The sequence below is a fragment of the Xenopus tropicalis genome, chromosome 3 (assembly GCF_000004195.4).
Source record: "Xenopus tropicalis strain Nigerian chromosome 3, UCB_Xtro_10.0, whole genome shotgun sequence".
In the NCBI taxonomy this organism is placed as follows: Eukaryota; Metazoa; Chordata; class Amphibia; order Anura; family Pipidae; genus Xenopus; species Xenopus tropicalis.
The window spans coordinates 139,240,589-139,261,598 of record NC_030679.2 but is presented as its reverse complement, the minus strand read 5'-3'; the positions used below and the strand labels follow the sequence as shown (position 1 = coordinate 139,261,598).

Sequence of the window (21,010 nt, the reverse complement as noted above, 5' to 3'; positions counted from 1 at the left end):
TTGTAAACTTTACAACAACTGACGCTTCACACATTTTTGTGAGAGCTTGTTCCTCCATGTACAGTTGGGAGCAGATTTATTATGCTGTGTAAAAAAGGGTGACAAAATTCGCCATGCGTCGGCAGGCTTTGCTGTGTAAAAATGGCATAAAAACGGTGTACTTTTTTTTTACACGTTTTTTGGAACTTGCATAAAATAATGGTGTAAAATCTGGTATTTGGACGGTGAACTTTTCCATTTATTTTACACAGCTTTTTACACTGTTTTTTTTCAGCAAATTTCAATTTACACAGTATAATAAATAATTGGTCTGTTTGGGGTCTCAGAACAGATTGCACATGTTAGTTACCAGGGAATCAGCTGCACCCACCCCATTTTAATGTACACCCCCATGGGCTATGGCAGCACTTGAATGACATTGTTCTCCCCTGTCATTGGGCAGCACTTTTTAGCCTTCTGTTGCTCTCTGTGCAAAGGGAAAGTTTGAATCTCCACTTGAGCAGATCATGTGAATTTTCCTGCTAGAAGGTTGTCACATTCTCTAAAGGTGGCCAGATAAGATGCCAATTCAGCACCTTCAGCAGCATCAGACCAGCAAGACCCCTCTTGCAACATTAAGGACATACATCCCCCTGCCACCCTTTAACTTGTTGCTTTAACTTTCTTGCAGAGGAAAGTGTGTGGGGGGAGTGTGTGCAGTACAGGGAGTGGGCCTGGGTTGGAGGGACCCATGAAGGCCATAGCCCACAAAGTTTACCACCAGACCATTCCATAGTTACATAGTTACATAGGGCTGAAAAAAGACCATTGTCCATCAAGTTCAACCCATCCGAGTAAACCCAGCACACAACCTATACTAACCAATCTATACACTCACATACATAAACTATATATATATACAACCAGTAATACTAACTGTAGATATTAGTATCACAATAGCCTTGGATATTCCAACCCTGTCCTTTAGACCGTATCGGTAACTTATCTACCTGTGTATGGGGCAAGAACTGAATTGGCTGATTGATACGGTTCTCACCCTGATGCATTCCCATTTGTTGTGATCCAATGTTGATGGCAGGTGTATACACATGGGCATATTGGGGAATGATCTGCAACCTAGCTTAACCAGACAGCTTCAGGGTTGGATTGGGCCTGCGGGACTCCAAGAAAAACCCCAGTGGACCCCAGACCTTGTGGACCCAGCTGACACGGTCCTGCTCTCTGTCCCTGCCGGGAACTGTCCGTGGGTGCTCCCGGGCTCCCCCCCTCCAACCCCAATCACATCCATTAAGAGCCAGATGGACATGCAGCGGTGACAGGGTTGCCATTAGCAATGATCCCTATGGAGAGCCTCAAACTGGGGCAGGGGGGCCCCACGCACCCCAGTCTGACAATGAACAGCTTAACAGGTTGCAAGTGTGGTCCTAGTAGGTACTACATGCGCCGACTTCCATTGGCTTCCACCGACCCATTCATAAAGAGGCCTTGTGACTCCATTGCTAGTACAATGCATCCGCCAATCCATTTCATTTAGCTGGAAGGTACCACAAGCGAGCAGCACTACTGACTCTCAGATGCAGAGCAGATTGGCCGGAGAGGCACTGCAGCTTTCAGCTATCGGGCAGCCTCCCTCATTGCAGCGTGGCAATGCTCTGAATACAGATAAGGATCAATGCAGCAGTCTCCCACCAGCTGTTCTTCTCATCTGCTTATCAGGCTTAGCTGTAGGCCGAAAGGATGGAGTTTGACTTTCAGGGGCCCCTGATATTGCAGAGAAGCTGGGACCCCCAATCTCAGGCAAAACATGTATTTCTGATGTATAAATTGTGACTATTTTACAGTTGTAATATTTACTATATAAATGGGCTTATTTACTGTGGTGGAAAAGTGTGCACCCACAGGGGATATTCATGTGAAAGAGGTTGAGGGTCAGGGCAGGACCAAGCCAACCAGGTTCCCTAGGCAATCGGGTCAGCCACCACGCCCCTTGCTCCCCAAGCCTGGCACCCCCCATTGTTGTGCCTTAGGCAGGTGCTCCTTCTGCCTACCCCTACTTCTGGCCCTGTTCAGGAGCAGGAGCAAGGCAGCCCAATGATTTACACCTGCCATAGAACAGAATTGTACCCCCTGATGACTGCCCTGCCCACTAGGCTGCCCTATATCTAACCCTGGATCTATGAAAGTGCCAGCACTGAGCCATAGGCATTACTTAAGCATCATTACTGTGAGGCAAATGCATACAGTGCCCATTCCGGAACAGAGCGCGGCTAAGTTTCAGAGGGAGATTTATCAGAGCACTTAGATGCCCATGTACTGGAGCCTTAATATGGTTCAGCGGCCAGAGAGAGCAGTGCTGAGCACTTTGCCAGGCTGAGTGAGGGGAGCATTACTGGGCAGGGATTTCCCTGAGCAGCCAACTAATGAGCTCTCCGGCCCTGTTGGGAATCGGTGAGCAAGGAGAAATAGACAGGGCAATCTGTCACCGCAACTGTAAGTGCTGGAGTCTCCGGCTTGCTCAGAGGGTTTGGAGGGGGGTCCCTAGCTGGTTGCCAAACCTAACAGAAGGTGCTAAATAACAGAATACTATCTTCAACAACAATATATTTCTGTGCGTTTTTATGCACATTAGCCATGGGCAGTTTGGTCGGGGGGTCACATAGCACCCCTCCCTAAACAGCAGAGGATGCAGGCTGCAATGGTGCCCTGCTGGAAAGGACAGGCCTATTGCACCCCTTAGTGCTTCTGTCTGGGCCGCACATAAATAGGGTTGCCAGCCGGCTCATAATTCACTGGTCATTTGGTAAATCGGGGCCGGTATAAATTTGTCAATAAATTTCTTATTCCCCTTATTTCTTAGGTTTCTCTCCCGTTGCACTTACTCTTAACTTCTCCAACTGGCTCTTTATGACCAGGACCTTAGTACGGACCCAACGCTCAAATTTGTCCCCTTACAGGCCTATTCCCCACGCCGACACATCCACTCCCAAATTACAGCAATTTAGGCTCATTGACATTGCTTGTTATGGGCACGTAAAATAATGGGGTGGCTGAAATGTGCCTCGGGAGCCACTGTTCTATAGACACAATTCTGACCACTAACTTGCTTATGGCTGGAAGAGAAGAGTGAAAAATCTGAACTACAAAGAAGAAGGGAAAAGACAAATGAGAAGAAAATGCTGAAACTGTGTTTTTAGGTGACTGTCCCTATTAAATTAATCCCTTACAGGTAGTAGCCAAAGTGCCGCTTACTGATCACCTGGCTCAGCTGCATAAGGAATGGGAATGTGGGCGGTTAAACCCCCAGCCGAATGTAGGGCAGTGAATGAAAAAGCTTAAACAGCACAAATCGAAATTTCACTGAGAAGGAACATGAGTAAGTGATCACGGGGCAGGACAGAGACGCTATGGATAACGAGCTTGTACTAATGCGCCAAAACTATACCTGCCAAATGGCAAAGTGAATCTCGCAACTGAATTATCTAGAGAAAAAATTCTCAGCTGTCCAAATCAGATCCAGTCCAAATGTAGGATTCACTGGCCTGGCAATCATAGGGGCTACTGTAAGGTGCCATAGTCACTCACTATTTATTGGGCCTATGGGGGGGCTGTTTGGGCCTCTGTGTACTGAAAATCAGGCCCGGACTGGCAATCTGTGGGTTCAGGCAAATGCCAGAGGGGCTGCTGTAAGGTGCCATAGTCACTCACTATTTATTGGGCCTATGGGGGCTGTTTGGGCCTCTGTGTACTGAAAATCAGGCCCAGACTGGCAATCTGTGGGTTCAGGCAAATGCCAGAGGGGCTGCTGTAAGGTGCCATAGTCACTCACTATTTATTGGGCCTATGGGGGGGCTGTTTGGGCCTCTGTGTACTGAAAATCAGGCCCGGACTGGCAATCTGTGGGTTCAGGCAAATGCCAGAGGGGCTGCTGTAAGGTGCCATAGACACTCACTATTTATTGGGCCTATGGGGGGGGGGGCTGTTTGGGCCTCTGTGTACTGAAAATCAGGCCCGGACTGGCAATCTGTGGGTTCAGGCAAATGCCAGAGGGGCTGCTGTAAGGTGCCATAGACAGTCACTATTTATTGGGCCTATGGGGGGGGGGCTGTTTGGGCCTCTGTGTACTGAAAATCAGGCCCGGACTGGCAATCTGTGGGTTCAGGCAAATGCCAGAGGGGCTGCTGTAAGGTGCCATAGTCACTCACTATTTATTGGGCCTATGGGGGGCTGTTTGGGTCTCTGTGTACTGAAAATCAGGCCCAGACTGGCAATCTGTGGGTTCAGGCAAATGCCAGAGGGGCTGCTGTAAGGTGCCATAGACACTCACTATTTATTGGGCCTATGGGGGGGCTGTTTGGGCCTCTGTGTACTGAAAATCAGGCCCAGACTGGCAATCTGTGGGTTCAGGCAAATGCCAGAGGGGCTGCTGTAAGGTGCCATAGACACTCACTATTTATTGGGCTGAGGGGGGGCTGTTTGGGCCTCTGTGTACTTAGAATGCCAGGGTCTACTTTAAATGCCAGTCCAGGCCTGTCTTAGTGAGTGGTTCTGAGGTTGGCAATAGGGCTGTCCTTGGTGGTGAAGGGACCAGAGAGGGCCATGTTATTTATAATACAACCCGAACTGCTGTGCTCAGCATTAAAATGATATTTGTGAGTGATTGTATTCCCTGCAGCCAGCAGCGAGAAGCCTGGAATCCCCTTGCATCAATAGTTGCACTTGCACGAGATTCAGCAGAAGCGGAGGGATGGAGCCAATGACCCATGGAGTTACTATAGGGATATGTAGGAGCCTGTACCGTTAATAAACTGCATCAAAACCTGCATCAACTGAATCTATTTTAGCTTTACTGCACTTACGGCTGAGAATATATTTTGAAAGCCATGTATAGGCATATACAGTATGTCTTGAGTCTGCTTTTAAAAACATTCAAAGGCAAAGGGTTCCATCCTGGGGGTGAATCTCAAGTTTGCCTGATATCAGGGATCCCCAACCTTATTTACTTGGTTGGGGATGAAAAAATGTATTTGGGGATGCAAAATATCAACTGGGATTGGCTGTTGGGTAGCCCCCCGTAGCCTGCTGGAGGCTCTGCTTGGAGTAAAACTGTCTCTTTAAAAATGGCCACTTACTTTGGGGCTACTGGGAACAACATCAAAGGAGCCACTGGTTGGGGATCACTGCTCCACGCCATGCTGCCATGGTTCACGCAGTGGGAAACAATCAATAAAACCATTTAAACTGCACATTGAAAACTAAATAACCATGCAGATAAAGCAGGTTAACCATCGAGTGAAACCACCACAGAGTTGAACCATGTTAACCATAGAATGGAAGTATAATAACCATAGAATGGAAGTATAATAACCATAGAATGGAAGTATAATAACCATAGAATGGAAGTATAATAACCATAGAGTGGAAGTATAATAACCATAGAGTGGAAGTATAATAGCCATAGAGTGGAAGTATAATAACCATAGAGTGGAAGTATAATAGCCATAGAGTGGAAGTATAATAACCATAGAGTGGAAGTATAATAACCATAGAATGGAAGTTTAATAACCATAGAGTGGAAGTATAATAGCCATAGAATGGAAGTATAATAACCATAGAGTGGAAGTATAATAACCATAGAGTGGAAGTATAATAACCATAGAGTGGAAGTATAATAACCATAGAGTGGAAGTATAATAACCATAGAGTGGAAGTATAATAACCATAGAATGGAAGTATAATAACCATAGAATGGAAGTATAATAACCATAGAGTGGAAGTATAATAACCATAGAGTGGAAGTATAATAACCATAGAATGGAAGTATAATAACCATAGAATGGAAGTATAATAACCATAGAGTGGAAGTATAATAACCATAGAGTGGAAGTATAATAGCCATAGAGTGGAAGTATAATAACCATAGAGTGGAAGTATAATAACCATAGAATGGAAGTTTAATAACCATAGAGTGGAAGTATAATAGCCATAGAATGGAAGTATAATAACCATAGAGTGGAAGTATAATAACCATAGAGTGGAAGTTTAATAACCATAGAGTGGAAGTATAATAGCCATAGAGTGGAAGTATAATAACCATAGAGTGGAAGTATAATAACCATAGAATGGAAGCTTAATAACCATAGAGTGGAAGTATAATAACCATAGAACGGAAGTATAATAACCATAGAGTGGAAGTATAATAACCACAGAGTGGAAGTATAATAACCATAGAGTGGAAGTATAATAGCCATAGAGTGGAAGTATAATAACCATACAGTGGAAGTATAATAACCATAGAATGGAAGTATAATAACCATAGAGAGGAAGTATAATAACCATAGAATGGAAGTTTAATAACCATAGAGTGGAAGTATAATAACCATAGAGTGGAAGTATAATAACCATAGAATGGAAGTATAATAACCATAGAGTGGAAGTATAATAACCATAGAGTGGAAGCATTGTAACCATAGAGTGGAAGTATAATAACCATAGAGTGGAAGTATAATAACCATAGAGTGGAAGTATAATAACCATAGAGTGGAAGTATAATAACCATAGAGTGGAAGTATAATAACCATAGAGTGGAAGCATTGTAACCATAGAGTGGAAGCATTGTAACCATAGATTGGAAGCATAGTAACCACAGAGTAGAAAAATACTTTGTTCACATAAAGGGAACATAGCAAAGACCCAAGATCATCCAAACTCTACCCATGCAGAACTACAGTCTCCCAGACACAGCCTTCTTACCCTAGTGCCTGAGGCATTATATAGCTCAGCATCTGGTGCAGCCCTCACAGCACCGGCCTGAATTAACCTTCAGTCTAAGCAAGACCATGTATTCCCCTCTAGAGGCAGCAGCAGGGGGGCTGTTGTAAGGTGCCATAGAGTCACTATTTAGTTAGCTGTTGGGGGGCTGTTTTATACTCACACTCGGCATTCCCTCTCACTCTCTATATCCCACCATTATACTCACACTCGGCATTCCCTCTCACTCTCTATATCCCACCTTTATACTCACACTCGGCATTCCCTCTCACTCTCTATATCCCACCTTTATACTCACACTCGGCATTCCCTCTCACTCTCTATATCCCACCTTTATACTCACACTCGGCATTCCCTCTCACTCTCTATATCCCACCATTATACTCACACTCGGCATTCCCTCTCACTCTCTATATCCCACCTTTATACTCACACTCGGCATTCCCTCTCACTCTCTATATCCCACCTTTATACTCACACTCGGCATTCCCTCTCACTCTCTATATCCCACCTTTATACTCACACTCGGCATTCCCTCTCACTCTCTATATCCCACCTTTATACTCACACTCGGCATTCCCTCTCACTCTCTATATCCCACCTTTATACTCACACTCGGCATTCCCTCTCACTCTCTATATCCCACCTTTATACTCACACTCGGCATTCCCTCTCACTCTCTATATCCCACCTTTATACTCACACTCGGCATTCCCTCTCACTCTCTATATCCCACCATTATACTCACACTCGGCATTCCCTCTCACTCTCTATATCCCACCTTTATACTCACACTCGGCATTCCCTCTCACTCTCTATATCCCACCTTTATACTCACACTCGGCATTCCCTCTCACTCTCTATATCCCACCTTTATACTCACACTCGGCATTCCCTCTCACTCTCTATATCCCACCTTTATACTCACACTCGGCATTCCCTCTCACTCTCTATATCCCACCTTTATACTCACACTCGGCATTCCCTCTCACTCTCTATATCCCACCATTATACTCACACTCGGCATTCCCTCTCACTCTCTATATCCCACCTTTATACTCACACTCGGCATTCCCTCTCACTCTCTATATCCCACCTTTATACTCACACTCGGCATTCCCTCTCACTCTCTATATCCCACCTTTATACTCACACTCGGCATTCCCTCTCACTCTCTATATCCCACCTTTATACTCACACTCGGCATTCCCTCTCACTCTCTATATCCCACCATTATACTCACACTCGGCATTCCCTCTCACTCTCTATATCCCACCTTTATACTCACACTCGGCATTCCCTCTCACTCTCTATATCCCACCTTTATACTCACACTCGGCATTCCCTCTCACTCTCTATATCCCACCATTATACTCACACTCGGCATTCCCTCTCACTCTCTATATCCCACCTTTATACTCACACTCGGCATTCCCTCTCACTCTCTATATCCCACCTTTATACTCACACTCGGCATTCCCTCTCACTCTCTATATCCCACCTTTATACTCACACTCGGCATTCCCTCTCACTCTCTATATCCCACCTTTATACTCACACTCGGCATTCCCTCTCACTCTCTATATCCCACCTTTATACTCACACTCGGCATTCCCTCTCACTCTCTATATCCCACCTTTATACTCACACTCGGCATTCCCTCTCACTCTCTATATCGCACCTTTATACTCACACTCGGCATTCCCTCTCACTCTCTATATCCCACCATTATACTCACACTCGGCATTCCCTCTCACTCTCTATATCCCACCTTTATACTCACACTCGGCATTCTCTCTCACTCTCTATATCCCACCTTTATACTCACACTCGGCATTCTCTCTCACTCTCTATATCCCACCTTTATACTCACACTCGGCATTCCCTCTCACTCTCTATATCCCACCTTTATACTCACACTCGGCATTCTCTCTCACTCTCTATATCCCACCTTTATACTCACACTCGGCATTCTCTCTCACTCTCTATATCCCACCTTTATACTCACACTCGGCATTCTCTCTCACTCTCTATATCCCACCTTTATACTCACACTCGGCATTCTCTCTCACTCTCTATATCCCACCTTTATACTCACACTCGGCATTCTCTCTCACTCTCTATATCCCACCTTTATACTCACACTCGGCATTCTCTCTCACTCTCTATATCCCACCTTTATACTCACACTCGGCATTCTCTCTCACTCTCTATATCCCACCTTTATACTCACACTCGGCATTCCCTCTCACTCTCTATATCCCACCTTTATACTCACGAGACTCCCAGGAAAGCCAGTGACAGTCACTATATTTGTAGCAGCTTTGAGCTGAATATTTTTTTAGTAACCACAAAGACACAGATTATTAGTGTCAATAATTCCCTCCCCAGAGGGCATGAAGGGCACAGCAGGAAGCCCTGTAACTAGGGACCACTTGTAGCAACAGGTAACTGCAAGTTGCTCAGTAAAAAGGAGAAGTGTACCTTTAAATGAACATTTAACATATTCACTATTAAGTGTGCATTTTTAAAGTATTTTCAAGTACAAGTATTAGCCTCCCTTTTTTTGATTTTCTCCCAGCCTGTGAGTGTAAAAAGGCTATCTTGTTGTCTGGGTCACTGACCCTAGCAACCATAGAAACAGATCACCTTTGCAGCCTTAGTTTCCTTCTTAGTTTTATTGCTTGTGCTTATATTCCTCCAGGCATTTCCTATTCATCTCTCATTCCCACTTGCTTGCTCCCTTCTTCCCCATGGTACATGATCATTTAAAGGGGAAACTTTCCCTTTATCTCTCTTTGTGCCTCAGATATAAAGTGAAAAGTCGGGCAGGGGGTGGAGGGCAGGTGTTTTACCACTGAAAGACTTTGGTGCTCTATTCATAAATGAGGCCCAGGGTATGAGTTAGAGATTAGGAGGTCTCATTCAATGAAGGAAGCCAATGTGAGAGAACAAAAACGACATGGCATTTGTAATTTGACAATAATATCTTGTGGCTTGGGGTCCATTTGTTACATGGGGGTGGAGGGCCCAAGGCAAAATAAGCCTGTCATTCCATTGACTGTACGTGAATATTTAGTGTTATATGCTCTTATGCCAGTATATAGGAGAGGGACAGAGGGAGGAGGGAGGAGAGAGAGACAGTGATGGACAGAAGCCTCTGGGAGGAGAGCGAAAGGTACGAGGGAAGGGACCAGGCATCTCTGATACTGATGTATAGGAAGATGGAGACACAGGGAGGCATCAGCACAAGGAATGCAGGCAGGGTGCCACAGGCAGAGAATAAAGGCAACGGCTGGAGCCGAGAGGGAGCAGAGGATGAAAATAAATGCAAGGAGATGCAGGTTGATGTGTGTGAGTGAGTGGGGGGGGGGGGGAGAATGTGCCTATGGGAGAGAGATGGAGTCAATGGAGGATGGAGGATGTATGGAAACAGAAGCAGAAAGGCTGCTTGGCAGGTGTGACAGTCTCCTCCTCTGTGTCCCTCTTCTCAGGGGGTCTGAAGCACATAAAGGAGTAAGAAAAAAAATCACAAGGAGAGAGGAGGGAGCGATTTACATCTCCTGCCTCCCCCCCCTCCTTTCTTCTCTTCTCATCCCCCTTGCCTCCCAGCCAATAGAGAAGAGAGCTGCACCATGCAGAGTGCTGTATATAAGACAAGAGAGGGGGGACTGGATTGTTCAGATTGAGCAAGGGAACGAGGTGTCACCACACTGGGATAACGGCACCAGGAGAACCATTTCTACCCCTCCCTTTTCCCTCTCTCTCCAAAATCTTGCAACCCCCTCCTCCTCTTTCCAGACAAAGACCCCCCCAACTTACTACTGACACTATCCCTCAATTCCTCTTTAGCACCGGTTTTTCCGTCACTCATTTCTATATATATAATTCCTATTTTGGGGATTTCTTCCCACCTCTCCCAATTTTGTACCATTTTTGGAATTTATTGCCCCTTCTCACCAGCTGAGGGAGTATTTTGATACCATTATTTTTCACAATTCGGTTTTCTGATTCGATCCCGTGACGGCCGCCGGGAGGGAGCAGGGGAGCGGCGGGGTGGGCAGGCGCACCTCGGACGCCAGGACGCTGAGGAAAGGAACAAGAAGGCTAGAGAGGCGCAACCGAAAATCTACAGGATCCAACCTACGTTCCCTAAGCATGGTGACTGTAAGTGCCGCCATCTTTCTTTTTAATGACTGATTCTTGGTGTCCTGATGCTGCATGAGATGAAGGGGTTACGAGGGGGCGAAGCAGGTTATTTTCTGTTTGGTATTACATGGGGTGGGTAGGGATGAAGGGTAGGGACAAAATCCCAGGGGAGCCCCTTTTGGGACTTAAATGCGTCTTACAATGCAGCACAGGGAAGGACAGGGGTGGGGGGGAGGGTGAAGGAGAAGGAAGGGGGGGCCGAAAGGAGAAACTGTGTCCTTGGTGCACTGTGGTACTGCCATGTAACTGGGATGGATAATGGATGGACAAATATGTAGAGAGACAAAGAGATAATTGGTTAGACCATAAGATACTGGGTGGAAAGATGGATGGATGGGTGGGTGGATGGAATGATCCATAGAAAGACAGTCAGATAGAGGGATAGTTATTGGTGGGTACATAGAGGACTACATAGACTGACAGATTTATAACTGGATAGCTACATAGAAGGTTGGAGATTTATGCAGAGGGATAAGTAGCTAATGGTTGGCTGGAGGGATGAATACAGGGCGTTATATAGAGAGATGACAGATAGACATACAGATGGATGATAGAATGATGGAAAGAAAGAAAGTTAATTACATAGATAGATAGATAGATAGATAGATAGATAGATAGATGGATAATGGGTGGATTTACAATGAAATGAGTGGACAGAATGATTTGATGGAGGAAATGATGGGCTGATTGATTATTAGACAAGGTAGAATTATAAATAGCAGAGGGCTAGTTAGTCATTGTTTGGATAGATATAGGGATAGTTAGACTGAATAATAGGCAGATAGACTGGTGGATAGTGGACATATATTTGAGTTGATGGAACTAGGAGGATAGAAGGATACAGTTGTCACTGTTACACGGCACATGTAGTCACACACAATGGGTGGATGATTGGATATTGAGCTGAGACACAGGCTGATACCACAAATACCCAACCCACATCCAGCTGGTACCTACAGACCTACATGCGCAGGGGGGAGGGAGCAGAGAAGGAGGAGAGAAGGTTCTTGAGAACAATAGAGTAGACATGTCAGGCTTTGGGCGTGTGCGGGTGAACATGCGTGTGTGCGTGAGAATGTTGGTGCAGGGCCTCGCTACCGCGTATTCTTGTTTTTATTTCAAGTAAAAATGTGTGAAAAGCTGGATAAACAGATATATTCTATTGCCCACTCATCTTGCCCTACATATAACCTTGGTATTGAACTCCTTGAACTCTGCACACAGCATTGCCAGGGTCATTGTCACCTCTCTTAGTAGCAAAATATCTATAGAAACAAAAATGTCTGTACTTGATAGCTGAGATAGTCTGGCCTGTGCCACACACTGCCTGAGATCCCGTGCCACACACTGCCTGAGATCCTGTGCCACACACTGCCTGAGATCCCGTGCCACACACTGCCTGAGATCCTGTGCCACACACTGCCTGAGATCCCGTGCCAGTTCCAGTGCCAAACACTGCCTGAGATCCCGTGACAGGTCCAGTGCCACACACTGCCTGAGATCCTGTGCCAGGTCCAGTGCCACACACTGCCTGAGATCCTGTGCCACACACTGCCTGAGATCCCGTGCCACACACTGCCTGAGATCCTGTGCCACACACTGCCTGAGATCCCGTGCCACACACTGCCTGAGATCCTGTGCCACACACTGCCTGAGATCCCGTGCCAGTTCCAGTGCCACACACTGCCTGAGATCCCGTGACAGGTCCAGTGCCACACACTGCCTGAGATCCTGTGCCAGGTCCAGTGCCACACACTGCCTGAGATCCTGTGCCAGGTCCAGTGCCACACACTGCCTGAGATCCCGTGCCAGGTCCAGTGCCACACACTGCCTGAGATCCCGTGCCAGGTCCAGTGCCACACACTGCCTGAGATCCCGTGCCAGGTCCAGTGCCACACACTGCCTGAGATCCCGTGCCAGGTCCAGTGCCACACACTGCCTGAGATCCTGTGCCAGGTCCAGTGCCACACACTGCCTGAGATCCTGTGCCAGGTCCAGTGCCACACACTGCCTGAGATCCTGTGCCAGGTCCAGTGCCACACATTGCCTGAGATCCTGTGCCAGGTCCAGTGCCACACACTGCCTGAGATCCTGTGCCAGGTCCAGTGCCACACACTGCCTGAGATCCTGTGCCAGGTCCAGTGCCACACACTGCCTGAGATCCTGTGCCAGGTCCAGTGCCACACACTGCCTGAGATCCCATGCCACACACTGCCTGAGATCCCGTGCCACACACTGCCTGAGAGCCTGTGCCACTTACTGCTATGATAGTCTGACCTGTGTAAGACAATACCTGAGAAAGCCTGACCTGTGCCACACACTGCCTGAGGCAACCTGGCCTGCATCACACATTGCCTGAGATATCCTGAGCTGTCTTACACACATTGCCAGTGACAGCCCGGCCCATGTTGCACATTCTGACTGCACAAGTATGGTGAGATATTGTACAGCTGTAGACAGTTATTGGGTACAGCGAGGAACATGTATATGGAGAGGTAAGGCACAAGAATAGGAAATGCTCAAATACAGGCATGGGGTACAGTACGGTACAGGGACAGGATACAGTAAGGGCAAGGCTGGGGGGACTGCAAGATTGGCATAGTAAGGATAGTAAGGGATAGTAAAGGATAGTGATGGTACAGGGGCTGCAACTGAGTACAGTAAGGGACGGGTTGGGGCTACAGTAAAGGATGTTTATTGTGTACAGTAAGGGACAAGGATGGGTACAGTAAAAGCTAGGTATGAGGCAGGGATGGGATACAGTAAGGGGCACAGATGGGGTACAGTAAATGACAAACATGGAACACGATAAAGGAGTATGTGGAGTAGTAACTGCTAGGGGTGGGGTACAGCAAAAGATAAAAATGGGGTTTGGTAAGAGAAATTGAATGACAAGCAGTTATGGTACAATAACAAAGCAGTAAGGAACATTTAAAGTAAGAAAGTAAGAAAATGGACACAGTAAGGAAAAAGGGTTGAGTACTTAATGGGAATGGAAGATGTGCAGTAAGGAAAAGAAATGGGGTACAGTAAGGATATTGGAGAGGGTATTGTCAGGGAATGGGATAAGAAACAGGAAGGAACATGGATAGGGTACAATACAGGGTAGGGATGGGGTACGGTATGGGACAGGTGTGGGTTACAAGAAATGGGGGTGGGATTCAGTAAGGGAATGGAATGGGGAGCAGTAGGGTGCTAGGATGGATACAGGAATGGAATGTTATTGGGGTACAGCAAGGGACAAGGATAGGGAGCGGCTATAGAATAAGATATTTGATAAGATATAAGATATTTGGCTGGCTGACTATTGAGCAGATAGGCTACATGTGGATGACCATAAGGCCCGGCCTTGCTGTGCATTGATAAAATGTCTGCTTGCTTATATTGTAGATACACACTGTATGTGTGACATGGGAAACTGCAGAGACAGACAGGCAGATAACAAGATAGACGATAGATAGTACAAACATACAAACAGGGACAACAAACCTGAAAATAAATAAATATATATTAATATGAATTTACTATATTAATCTCCTTACACGGGCAAGGCATAAGACCGGATTTCCAACAACAGAATACAAATCGTGACCCCTACTGCTTGGCTTCCGAGAGGTTACCAATTAGAAAGGGGCCAAATGAGCTAATTGAACTGCAGAGTTCTGTTTCGACTAATTACCATTATCCTCTCTCTCTCTCTAATAAGAAGGCAGCACAATGAGCTTTGCATGCAAAGAGACTCTTAATGACACTTACCCACAGCCATGTGATCTCCATGGACTGTTCCAGCATAAACCCTATCAGGGATCCTGTCTGTCTCTTTAGAGAATGTATGTACCCTGTTCTGTGTCCAGAAAGTCTCAGGACTGCAAGATGACTTTATATTTAAAGTAGAATATAGTAACATAGTAAGTTAGGTTGAAAAAAGACATATGTCCATCACGTTCAACCATATATATAACAATACGCCAGTTACATGTGCCAGAAGTGACATCACCAGGAGTCAAATATGAATGATTACATCATTAAGAGTCATTTATAAGGATATAATACACCAGAGCCATGTCTATCCAGTAAATGATATCCTTATAAACGTTGCTTAGTGATGTCATCCATTGTAATCGGTGCTTTGTGATGTCATTTCTGTCACATGACTGACTGAACTGTGTGTATACTAATAAATTACGTAATGCCATGTTGTAAACTCCTCGGTAACTTATATTTTTATATTTTACAATATGGGGTACATTATTCACCATTTATCCTTCAGGTTACTTGTGCCTTTTGTGTATTATATATACAGGGTGTGTATTTTTGGGGCCTGTGTCACAGAGAGAAGATGGAACTTGCGACTGTTCCAGTAACTGAATCAGGACTAATGATATCAGATTATGGCCAACATGTGGCTTGTTTGGCATCTGTCAGATATACAGAGACTATGCATCTCCCTTGGAGCCTATCCGCACTCTGTTATTTTATTAAGCTGGTATTTTATTATTCTTTCTCATCCTTCTCTCATTCGCTCTGCTCCTCCTCCCTGCCTGTTGTCTCCTCACCTCCCCGCTGATCTACAAGGAGGGAGCATCTATTTTTGTGAGCCAGGTTTACACACCTAGGATATTTTTAGGCTCTGCCAGAGATACCATATTAAGTGGAACAACTCAGACAGTGTGGGCAGAGACACGTGAACATGGAAATGTACAATATACGCCACACAGATCCAGTACAGGCAGCGGCAGTTCCTATGTCCCCTCCACACATACACTACCACAAGGTATATTCTATAACATACTGAAAGTTAACTTAGAGGTAGCCACCACTGAAGCACGGGGTACGCTACCTAGTACTTAATCTCCTTTGCACCCCAGCCCACTAGCCCATAGCAACCAATTAGCAGACAGCATGGACTGGTCTAGTAAAGTTAAAGTAGAGAAAGCAAGCTTCTTATTGGCTGGCTAGGTTACTGTACAGGGGACAACTATGCTACAAAACTTCAAGTGTCCGTTTTTCCCTTCCACGCCCGGTAGACATTGGCAGTGCCAGGCTTCCCACCAAACAAAAGGCAAGGGTATTGTTGAGACAGATATTAAGGAGTGTATGGAGTGCCGGTGTCAGGCAGAGAGCTCTCACTGGACCTGAAAGAACCATTGTGATGGGAAATCTGTCTGCCATTGCCCCACCCACCCCTTTACATATCTATCTAGGTTTTCTTTTCCCCTCAGCTGCAGCCCGTGCTTCCTTTCTCTTTGTCTTCCTGATTCTCCCTCTTTTAACTCTCCGCGTGCTCTCCAGTGAATGGGGTTCAGCTGGGTTTGTGGGGGGTGGTCTTGCTCCTTCTATACATAGGATGCTTGGTATCCATGGCAACAGGCTCACATGGCCCCAGGCCTTTAGGGCCTACTAAGGCAGATGTCTGCACAAGAGATAAAAATGTGGAGGGGGGGGGGGGATGGGGATGAACATTCTTTGCTACTAGAGATGTCCTGCACAAGTCTGCATGCTATATTAAATGAGTGTATATAAATCATATATAGGATGCAAAGTACTGCATAGTACCGTCATGTATATTGAAAATACAATCCATTACACAGTTTTTCTTATGGAAGTGCTCATAGGGGGCAACCTGTAAGAAGTAATAGTGTAGGAAGGCTCAATAAAGTACCACAACTGAGTGGGGGCAACTCATGTCCTGGCTGTGGGGATAATAGCCTCCAGGAGATGGTGCCTATAGTAGCAGTGGGGGGATAATAGCCTCTGGGAAGGGACTGGGGCTGTGGGATAGCAGGTATAGTAGGGAGAGATGGTGCCTATAGTAGCAGTGGGATAATAGCCTCTGAGAAGGGACTGGGGCTGTGGGATAGCAGGTATAGTAGGGAGAGATGGTGCCTATAGTAGCAGTGGGATAATAGCCTCTGGGAAGGGACTGGGGCTGTGGGATAGCAGGTATAGTAGGGAGAGATGGTGCCTATAGTAGCAGTGGGATAATAGCCTCTGAGAAGGGACTGGGGCTGTGGGATAGCAGGTATAGTAGGGAGAGATGGTGCCTATAGTAGCAGTGGGGGGATAATAGCCTCTGGGAAGGGACTGGGGCTGTGGGATAGCAGGTATAGTAGGGAGAGATGGTGCCTATAGTAGCAGTGGGATAATAGCCTCTGAGAAGGGACTGGGGCTGTGGGATAGCAGGTATAGTAGGGAGAGATGGTGCCTATAGTAGCAGTGGGGGGATAATAGCCTCTGGGAAGGGACTGGGGCTGTGGGATAGCAGGTATAGTAGGGAGAGATGGTGCCTATAGTAGCAGTGGGATAATAGCCTCTGAGAAGGGACTGGGGCTGTGGGATAGCAGGTATAGTAGGGAGAGATGGTGCCTATAGTAGCAGTGGGGGGATAATAGCCTCTGGGAAGGGACTGGGGCTGTGGGATAGCAGGTATAGTAGGGAGAGATGGTGCCTATAGTAGCAGTGGGGGGATAATAGCCTCTGGGAAGGGACTGGGGCTGTGGGATAGCAGGTATAGTAGGGAGAGATGGTGCCTATAGTAGCAGTGGGGGGATAATAGCCTCTGGGAAGGGACTGGGGCTGTGGGATAGCAGGTATAGTAGGGAGAGATGGTGCCTATAGTAGCAGTGGGGGGATAATAGCCTCTGGGAAGGGACTGGGGCTGTGGTATAGCAGGTATAGTAGGGAGAGATGGTGCCTATAGTAGCAGTGGGGGGATAATAGCCTCTGGGAAGGGACTGGGACTGTGGGATAGCAGGTATAGTAGGGAGAGATGGTGCCTATAGTAGCAGTGGGGGGGATAATAGCCTCTGGGAAGGGACTGGGGCTGTGGGATAGCAGGTATAGTAGGGAGAGATGGTGCCTATAGTAGCAGTGGGGGGATAATAGCCTCTGGGAAGGGACTGGGGCTGTGGGATAGCAGGTATAGTAGGGAGAGATGGTGCCTATAGTAGCAGTGGGATAATAGCCTCTGAGAAGGGACTGGGGCTGTGGGATAGCAGGTATAGTAGGGAGAGATGGTGCCTATAGTAGCAGTGGGGGGATAATAGCCTCTGGGAAGGGACTGGGGCTGTGGGATAGCAGGTATAGTAGGGAGAGATGGTGCCTATAGTAGCAGTGGGGGGATAATAGCCTCTGGGAAGGGACTGGGGCTGTGGGATAGCAGGTATAGTAGGGAGAGGTGGTGCCTATAGTAGCAGTGGGGGGATAATAGCCTCTGGGAAGGGACTGGGGCTGTGGGATAGCAGGTATAGTAGGGAGAGATGGTGCCTATAGTAGCAGTGGGGGGATAATAGCCTCTGGGAAGGGACTGGGGCTGTGGGATAGCAGGTATAGTAGGGAGAGATGGTGCCTATAGTAGCAGTGGGATAATAGCCTCTGGGAAGGGACTGGGGCTGTGGGATAGCAGGTATAGTAAGGAGAGATGGTGCCTATAGTAGCAGTGGGGGGATAATAGCCTCTGGGAAGGGACTGGGGCTGTGGGATAGCAGGTATAGTAGGGAGAGATGGTGCCTATAGTAGCAGTGGGATAATAGCCTCTGGGAAGGGACTGGGGCTGTGGTATAGCAGGTATAGTAGGGAGAGATGGTGCCTATAGTAGCAGTGGGGGGATAATAGCCTCTGGGAAGGGACTGGGGCTGTGGGATAGCAGGTATAGTAGGGAGAGATGGTGCCTATAGTAGCAGTGGGGGGATAATAGCCTCTGGGAAGGGACTGGGGCTGTGGGATAGCAGGTATAGTAGGTAGAGATGGTGCCTATAGTAGCAGTGGGGGGATAATAGCCTCTGGGAAGGGACTGGGGCTGTGGGATAGCAGGTATAGTAGGGAGAGATGGTGCCTATAGTAGCAGTGGGGGGGATAATAGCCTCTGGGAAGGGACTGGGGCTGTGGGATAGCAGGTATAGTAGGGAGAGATGGTGCCTATAGTAGCAGTGGGGGGATAATAGCCTCTGGGAAGGGACTGGGGCTGTGGGATAGCAGGTATAGTAGGGAGAGATGGTGCCTATAGTAGCAGTGGGATAATAGCCTCTGGGAAGGGACTGGGGCTGTGGGATAGCAGGTATAGTAGGGAGAGATGGTGCCTATAGTAGCAGTGGGGGATAATAGCCTCTGGGAAGGGACTGGGGCTGTGGGATAGCAGGTATAGTAGGGAGAGATGGTGCCTATAGTAGCAGTGGGGGGGATAATAGCCTCTGGGAAGGGACTGGGGCTGTGGGATAGCAGGTATAGTAGGGAGAGATGGTGCCTATAGTAGCAGTGGGGGGATAATAGCCTCTGGGAAGGGACTGGGGCTGTGGGATAGCAGGTATAGTAGGGAGAGATGGTGCCTATAGTAGTAGTGGGGGGATAATAGCCTCTGGGAAGGGACTGGGGCTGTGGGATAGCAGGTATAGTAGGGGGAGATGGTGCCTATAGTAGCAGTGGGATAATAGCCTCTGGGAAGGGACTGGGGCTGTGGGATAGCAGGTATAGTAGGGAGAGATGGTGCCTATAGTAGCAGTGGGGGGATAATAGCCTCTGGGAAGGGACTGGGGCTGTGGGATAGCAGGTATAGTAGGGAGAGATGGTGCCTATAGTAGGAGTGGGGGGATAATAGCCTCTGGGAACTTAGTAACATAGTATGTTGGGTTGAAAAAAGACATACGTCCATCACGTTCAACCATAGTGCCTATATATAACCTGCCTAACTGCTAGTTGATCCAGAGGAAGGCAAAAAACCCCATCTGAAGCCTCTCTATTTTGCTGCAGAGGGGAAAAAATTCCTTCCTGACTCCAAGATGGCAATCGGACCAGTCCCTGGATCAACTTGTACTAAGAGCTATCTCCCATAACCCCTGTATTCCCTCACTTGTACTGAGAGCTATCTCCCCTACCCCTGTATTCCCTCACTTGTACTGAGAGCTATCTCCCCTACCCCTGTATTCCCTCACTTGTACTGAGAGCTATCTCCCCTACCCCTGTATTCCTTCACTTGTACTAAGAGCTATCTCCCATAACCCCTGTATTCCCTCACTTGTACTGAGAGCTATCTCCCCTACCCCTGTATTCCCTCACTTGTACTGAGAGCTATCTCCCATACCCCTGTATTCCCTCACTTGTACTGAGAGCTATCTCCCCTACCCCTGTATTCCCTCACTTGTACTGAGAGCTATCTCCCATACCCCTGTATTCCCTCACTTGTACTGAGAGCTATCTCCCCTACCCCTGTATTCCCTCACTTGTACTGAGAGCTATCCCCCCTACCCCTGTATTCCCTCACTTGTACTGAGAGCTATCTCCCCTACCCCTGTATTCCCTCACTTGTACTGAGAGCTATCTCCCATACCCCTGTATTCCCTCACTTGTACTGAGAGCTATCTCCCCTACCCCTGTATTCCCTCACTTGTACTGAGAGCTATCTCCCCTACCCCTGTATTCCCTCACTTGTACTGAGAGCTATCTCCCATAACCCTGTATTCCCTCACTTGTACTGAGAGCTATCTCCCATAACCCTGTACTCCTTCACTTGTACTGAGAGCTATCTCCCATAACCCTGTACTCCTTCACTTGTACTGAGAGCTATCCCCCTACCCCTGTATTCCCTCACTTGTACTGAGAGCTATCTCCCCTACCCCTGTATTCCCTCACTTGTACTGAGAGCTATCTCCCCTACCCCTGTATTCCCTCACTTGTACTGAGAGCTATCTCCCCTACCCCTGTATTCCCTCACTTGTACTGAGAGCTATCTCCCATAACCCTGTATTCCCTCACTTGTACTGAGAGCTATCTCCCATAACCCTGTATTCCCTCACTTGTACTGAGAGCTATCTCCCATAACCCTGTATTCCCTCACTTGTACTGAGAGCTATCTCCCATAACCCTGTATTCCCTCACTTGTACTGAGAGCTATCTCCCATAACCCTGCACTCCTTCACTTGTACTGAGAGCTATCTCCCATAACCCTGTATTCCCTCACTTGTACTGAGAGCTATCTCCCCTACCCCTGTATTCCCTCACTTGTACTGAGAGCTATCTCCCCTACCCCTGTATTCCCTCA

The 21,010-nt window shown here is 47.2% G+C and overlaps 1 protein-coding gene across 10 annotated transcripts in view; it reads left to right on the top strand.

The window, feature by feature from the left end:
* The first annotated feature begins 10,435 nt into the window (after positions 1–10,435).
* elavl3 (ELAV like neuron-specific RNA binding protein 3) overlaps positions 10,436–21,010 on the top strand; it is a 33,336-nt gene continuing 22,761 nt past the window's right edge. For 4 of the 10 annotated variants that reach the window (XR_004221853.1, XM_012953162.3, XM_012953163.3 and 1 more), the window contains exon 1: positions 10,436–10,935. Coding sequence is in view for 9 of the 10 variants with exons in the window: in XM_012953162.3 (XP_012808616.1) it covers positions 10,927–10,935 (9 nt within the window). In the remaining variant the exon portion in view is untranslated. 10 annotated transcript variants of the gene reach the window in all.